We start from the raw sequence: 6789 nt of genomic DNA, 5'->3' as shown, positions 1-6789 counted from the left end.
TTAGGGTTCTTCTGAGATAACGAGGTTTGTAGATTTGGGTATTTCTCCTAATCGGAACCCTAGTTTTTGTTATCGAACCCAATAACCCACCATGTCTGATGATGATCACTACGAAGACGAAGATTATAGCAATAACGATGATTCAGAGATCGAAGAGGAGGAGGAGGAAGAGGAATATGAGCCCAGAAGTAGCCGCAAAGGAAGCTCAGGGAAGAAAAGAGGAAGATCAAATTCTGATTCCGGTGGTCGTCGTCGGGGTGGGAAAAAAAAGAAGTCTTCGGGTTCCGCGTTCATAGACTGGGAGGTCGAGGTCGATGACGACATCGAAGAAGACTATGATGATATAGTTCCAGAGGACAATGGTAAGTAATTCTTCTTTAAATTTTGGGAAAATTGATTTCTTGATCATTGAATTCGAAGATCCTGTTTTTGGCTTTTTTTTTTTCCTTAGGTTTCATTGTAAGTGGTGAAACTGAACTTCCCACTGAGGAGGAGGAGGAGGAGGAGGAGGAGGATGATGATCATAGGCAATTTTACCAACAGAGGTTTCATCCTGATCAAGAAGAAGAAGATGTCGAAGAGTTCGAGAAGAGGTATATGGAAAGGCTTACTAGTATGCATCATGATGTTGAGCTTGAAGAGGTTAACGACGTTGATCAGCAAGCGCTTTTGCCATCAGTTGGTGACCCAAAATTGTGGCTTGTCAAATGTGCGGTATGACTTAATTTTCTTCTTCTCTGTTTTCACTTTGATTCTCTTTCTTTTATCATTGATATATATATATATATATAGAGTGCAAATTACAGATTGGGCGTGAGAGAGAAGTTGCTGTTTGTCTTATGCAAAAAAGCATAGATGTAGAATCTGAGTTGAAGATCAAATCTGCTATTGCTCTTGATCATCTACAGAACTATATTTATATTGAAGCGGATAAGGAAGCTCACGTGAAAGAGGTTTTCGATGGTTTCTCCCTCTTGCATATTATCTTATTCTTTGATGTTCTGACTAGTGTTTGATGATGTGCTATGATGTCTATACACCTCGTGGTGTATAGGCTATCAAGGGCATGAGGAATATTTTTACTAATCATAAGATTTTACTTGTCCCCATAAAAGAAATGACTGATGTTCTTGCTGTCGAAAGTAAAGCAATCGATCTATCCCGGGGTACGTGGGTTAGAATGAAACTCGGGATATATAAGGGTGATCTAGCTCAGGTATACCATCTATTTTTCATGTGTTTTATTTTCAGTGTTCAGACTTCTCTGAACTTTGCTGAAATGTAAGTTTGGTACAGGTGGTTGATGTTGATAATGTTCGTAAGAGGGTCACAGTCAAGTTCATCCCAAGAATTGATCTGCAGGCTCTAGCCAATAAGCTGGTATATAACCTTTTTAATACTTCTTTGTATAGAAACATACTTGTTACATTTAAACTCTGTCTGTTAAGATGAGCTTCTTAACTATAAGATTTTTTGGGCACATCTTACTTTGGTATATATGTAGGAGGGAGGAGAGAATGTCAAGAAGAAAGCTTTTGCTCCACCTCCACGTTTCATGAACATTGATGAGGCAAGGTACTGTTCCAGCCTTCTAGTGAAAGTGTGAAACTATTCCTTGCTTTTTTGTTATGAGTTATGAATTTATCAATATTTGTATTTAGGGAACTTCATATACGTGTTGAGCACCGGCGTGATCCAATGACTGGTGACTACTTTGAAAATATGGATGGTATGCTTTTCAAAGATGGGTTTCTCTACAAGAAAGTATCAACAAAGTCGATTGTTGCTCAGAATATTACACCAACCGTCGATGAACTTGAAAGATTCAAGAGATCAAGTGAAAATGGGGAGATTGACTTTGTTGATCTGTCAACTTTATTTGCAAATAGAAAGAAGGGTCATTTCATGAAAGGTGATGCGGTTATCGTTATCAAGGGTGATCTAAAAAACTTAAAGGGTTGGATTGAGAAAGTAGATGAAGATAATGTTCTTATCAGAACTAAGATGAAAGGTCTTCCTGTGAGTTTCCCAAACTCTTCATATTCTCATGAACAATCTATATGCTGCTCAAATATTGCAGTAAGTATAAAAGACTATTATTGTTGCAGAATCCTCTTGCTGTGAATGAGAGAGAGCTTTGCAAGTACTTTGAACCTGGAAATTTTGTGAAAGTTGTGTCTGGCATTAATAAAGAAGCAACTGGCATGGTTGTCAAAGTTGATCAGCATATGCTTATCATTCTGTCTGACACAACCAAAGAACATGTAAGGCAGTTTTTTGTTTAAGTTGTGCGTTAATTTCTGACAAGGGTAATATAACGTATGAGGATTATATTTATATGTAGATTCGTGTCTTCGCTGATCATGTCGTCAAGAGTGTAGAAGTGACTAATGGTGTCACAAAAATTGGATATCATGAACTTCATGATCTTGTGCTTCTAAGGTAAGTTAAATGCCTCAACCTGCAGCCTTAATTAAGTGATGCCATTTTTATGTGTATGAGAGCTTTATATTACATGATGCAGTGACTTGAGCTTTGGAGTAATCATAAAACTTGATAGTGAAGCTATCCAGGTAACTTACCAATTTCATGTGGATACAATATCATACAAGCGCCACTAGTTAACATGTCAATCCTGTTATGTTTTTTGTTTATTTCAAGATTTTTGCAGCAACTCTGTTTTGGTTTATTCCAGATTCTCAAAGGGGTTCCTGACAGGCCGGAGGTCTCTATTGTCAAAGCCAGCGAAATAAAATACAAAGTTACGAAGAAAATAAATGCGCAAGACCGTTACAAAAAGGTCATCACAGTGAAAGATGTTGTCAGGGTCATTGAGGGTCCTAACAAAGTGAGTTCCTTTGCAGTCTGGTCGTCTTTGGGTTAGCAAACTATTTTAATTATCATCTAATAGTCTTACACCAATTTCTTCACTTGTGATAGGGTAAACAAGGTCCAGTGGAGAAAATATACAAAGGAGTGTTGTTTATACATGACCGGCATAACCTTGAACACACTGGATTTATCTGCACTAAAAGCTCATCTTGTGTTCTTGTTGGTGGATCATGTTCCGGCGCAGACAGAATTGTAAGCCTAGCTCTTTTAGCTGGTTCGGCTATCAAAAAACTAGCAAAAGCTTCATTATTTGTTGTTACTGTTCTACTCTAGGTTGAGTCCTTCTCAAGATTAGGCAATTTCAAGACACCAGCACCGGTTCCGCCATCACCAAGAAGATTTCAACGGGCAGACATGGGATATAACCGTATGTCAGATTTCTTCATATTATTTTGGTTAATATCTTTATTCTTGACTGGTCCATTGCTTTTTAAATGTTAAAAGGAGGCAATGATTCCGCGCTATGTATGACTTGTACTACAACTTTGGGTAGATCAGTGATCTACTTTGGAAATAGATTATAGTTTAAAACGGTTATGCATAATGCATTTGTTTATTGCAGTTGGAGCTGGAGCTGGAGGGAGTCAGCAGGGTGAAAGAAGTGGAAGAGATGACGATCGCTTGGTGGGTACGTACGTGAAAATTCGTCTGGGGCCTTTCAAGGGATATAGGGGGCGTGTAGTTGAAGTAAAAAAAAAGACAGTGCGTGTGGAACTCGAGGCAAAGATTGTGACAGGCAAGCTCCACTGTTTTCACTTCTCTTTACAGCATTTTGTTGCATGTTGAATGCATTCTAACTCTCCTTGTATGTACAGTTGATCGGGAAGCGATATTGGATATAACTGGTAATAATGTAGCCACACCCTCTCAGTATAATATTGGAAGCCAAACTCCTCTACATCCTTCCCGGACTCCACTTCGTCCTTGAATGACTCCGATGCGGGATTCTGGAGGTTTGTTACCTTAGCTAATTATTTCAAAGTTTCAAGATCCATCATTAATTTGACATTCTAAGCTGATAAGTTTATGTAAAACTTCAGCTACACCTATCCATGATGGAATGAGGACACCTATCCGTGGTAGAGCTTGGAATCCTTACATGCCTATGAGTCCTCATAGGTACGTTTGTTCTACAGAGAACATGGCTATTGTATTCTTCCCATAAATACTTAATATATTGAGCATGTGTATCAAAATGTTTTTGTTATGTTTCAGGGATAACTGGGAAGATGGGAATCCGGGATCATGGGGAACAAGTTCACAGTATCATGTAATAATCCATCTCTGACATAGCTTTTGCGGAGATTATTACTAGTTGAAATTCTTTTAATCCTTTCTTTCCCAGAGTGGAAGTCCATATTTAGCAGCTACGCCTGGAACAGGATGGGGAACTAGTACTCCTGGTCGTAGTAGTTACAGTGATGCAGGAACACCAATAAGAAATGGTTCTATTTGCCTCTTATGCCTTGACGGTTTGTTGTTTTCAAGAATCTTTCATCTCACATAATTTTCTCTCATGCAGCTAATTATTTCCCAAGTCCTATGACACCAAGCTCTGCTTCCTACTTACCTAGCACTCCCGGAGGACAACAACCAATGACACCTGGAACTGATCTTGATGTCATGTCTCCTGATATAGGTGCCTGTTTCTTATTATTTGTACACAGTTGGTGTTTTGATTCTCATAATCTGTTTTAGTTCTTTAAGCTAAGTTAATAAGAAAAGCGTTTGGTTGTGATATTCATAACTCGACCAGGTGGGGACGCAGAAACGAGGTTCATGCCTGGTATTTTGGTCAATGTACACAAGGCTGGAGAGGATAGCAATCCTGGCGTCATCCGAGATGTTCTTCCTGTTTGTCCTCTTTTACGATCAAGGAATGTTGTAATATTGGAGAAAACATTTTCATTTAACTGTTTATGTTACGACTCTTGTTCGTTTGCGATTATTTTGGTCATGATCAGGGTGGGTCATGTGTAGTAGCTCTTGGATACAGAGGTGAAGGTGACACAGTAATGGCGACAGAGAGCGAAGTGAGGCTAGTTAGTCCGAGGAAGAACGAACGTGTGAAGATTGTTGGAGGCAAATATTGTGGTTCAACAGCTAAGGTCATTGGTTTAGACGGATCAGAGGGTATAGTTAGGCTAGATGACAGTCTCGATGACAAGATTATGAACTTGGCTATATTAACCAAGTTTGTTCATTAGTTGTAACCTATTTTTTCTCATGTTTCCATAGAGGATCGTCCATAATAATCTTGAGATTGATTAAAACTCTTTGCAACATTTTTAACTACTAATATTGAATGATTAAAAAAAAACAAGTAGAGAATTATTTATGTAATATCTACACGAAAATCAAAATCAAGACCACACGATAAAAACCGATTCCTCACTTATGTAGAGATGGAATCCACGGTCTCTTCTCAATTCCTCTCTATTATATAGCTTACTACTCTACTGTGTGTGTTTGTGGCAAGAGATCCATAGAGATGAGAGGAGTAGCGATCAAAGTCAGATTAATCTACGAACCTTGGAGCGCACGCTAGATGCTCGACGAAATGTCACAGTGAGAGAGGCGTGAACTTATTATTTTCCCAAAGCAGGTTATCACGTGCCTTGCACCTGAAGGTTTCTTTAATCTCCTTCTGGGATGCTCAGCCAACAACAGTTGCATAATAAAACGCCTCTGCTCTGTTTTATCTCCCAAACAGAAACAATACTCTCTCCAAAGAAAAGCTAATTAATTTTCTTGGAAGCCAAACCATTTTCTCGAGAAAGTTCACTCCCGATGGAGAAGGGTTCAGAGAAAAGTGACGACGGAACGACAAGAAAGAAGCTCGTCGAAGTAATCGAACTTGCCAGAGAGTTCTGGACCAAAGGTGACTGTGTTGCGGCTTTGGAATTAACCGAGAAGACGATTTCTGATCACGGGAAACACAAACACGAAAAATGTTTTGGACTCCACGAACTGCAAGGTGATATCTTCTTTAACCAAGCGATGGAAACAGTTAACGCCGACGTCAAATGCGTTTACTTGTTTGCCTCTGTTGATGCGTATTCAACTGATAACGTTCATTTATAGTTTTGGTGTTTAGTGTTATATATATAGTAATAGTAGTATCTCTTAGATGCAAATTCTCAGTTTTCTTAATCATACTTCTCATTTTAATTTGTTACATCTATTAATTTTAGGAAAGTGCAGCAAAGTTGTGTAGAACTGAAATTAAAGAAAGACTTACAATAGTTCTAGTAGACTTACATCACTCACATATAATCAAAATAAAAAGCATTATTTAGAGCCAAATAATATTGTTGTGCTTAACAGCTTTAAGTAGGCATAAAACTTTGGAGGGAAACACAACATATATATATATATAACTTGTGACTTTATCAACCAACATTTCAAAAGTTGTACCCTAAAGCCTCAGAGTCAGAGCAACTAAACAATTCACCTCAAAGATCAAAACTTTATCGATCGATAAATTCGAACATATTGGCTCCGTCTTACGATCATTTATCCCTCATTCTAGTCCTCACCCTGGCTTCCCGTTTTCTCTGACTCGCTGGTTACATTAAGAAAGCTTGCAGAGACGAAGAAACATGAAATGTACCATTGTATACAGTCTATCAAGAGAGATATCAGTAGAGAAGAGAGTGGTGGTTAATGTCAGTTTATCAAGTACGAACCCTGGACCGCATACTAGGTGCTCGAAGAAATGTCACACTGAGAGGGATTTTTTAAAGAGACATTGCCAATGAAGATCACGTGCCTTTGTTGACATTCTCACATGCATCTAACCTTTGTTTCACTCTCAAAGGTTAGTTCTCTCCCTCTCTGTTTTAGTTCGTATTAGAGAGGGAACACCATTAACCTTTTTTTTTTTTTTTTTTTTTT

General features: G+C 38.4%; 1 protein-coding gene and 2 pseudogenes across 1 annotated transcript in view; all 3 read left to right on the top strand.

Annotated features, from left to right (window-relative positions):
• The window catches only part of LOC104704219 (putative transcription elongation factor SPT5 homolog 2), a 1169-nt gene extending 1084 nt beyond the window's left edge, over nucleotides 1–85 (top strand). The window contains exon 3 of the mRNA XM_019226970.1: nucleotides 5–85. Coding sequence (XP_019082515.1) covers nucleotides 5–85 — 81 coding nt within the window. The remainder of the gene's footprint in view (nucleotides 1–4) is intronic.
• LOC104700018 lies at nucleotides 18–5164 on the top strand (annotated as a pseudogene).
• LOC104704218 overlaps nucleotides 5683–6789 on the top strand; it is a 7098-nt pseudogene continuing 5991 nt past the window's right edge.

The sequence above is a fragment of the Camelina sativa genome, chromosome 7 (assembly GCF_000633955.1).
Source record: "Camelina sativa cultivar DH55 chromosome 7, Cs, whole genome shotgun sequence".
NCBI lineage: Eukaryota > Viridiplantae > Streptophyta > Magnoliopsida > Brassicales > Brassicaceae > Camelina > Camelina sativa.
This window is presented reverse-complemented; position numbering and strand designations above follow the sequence as displayed.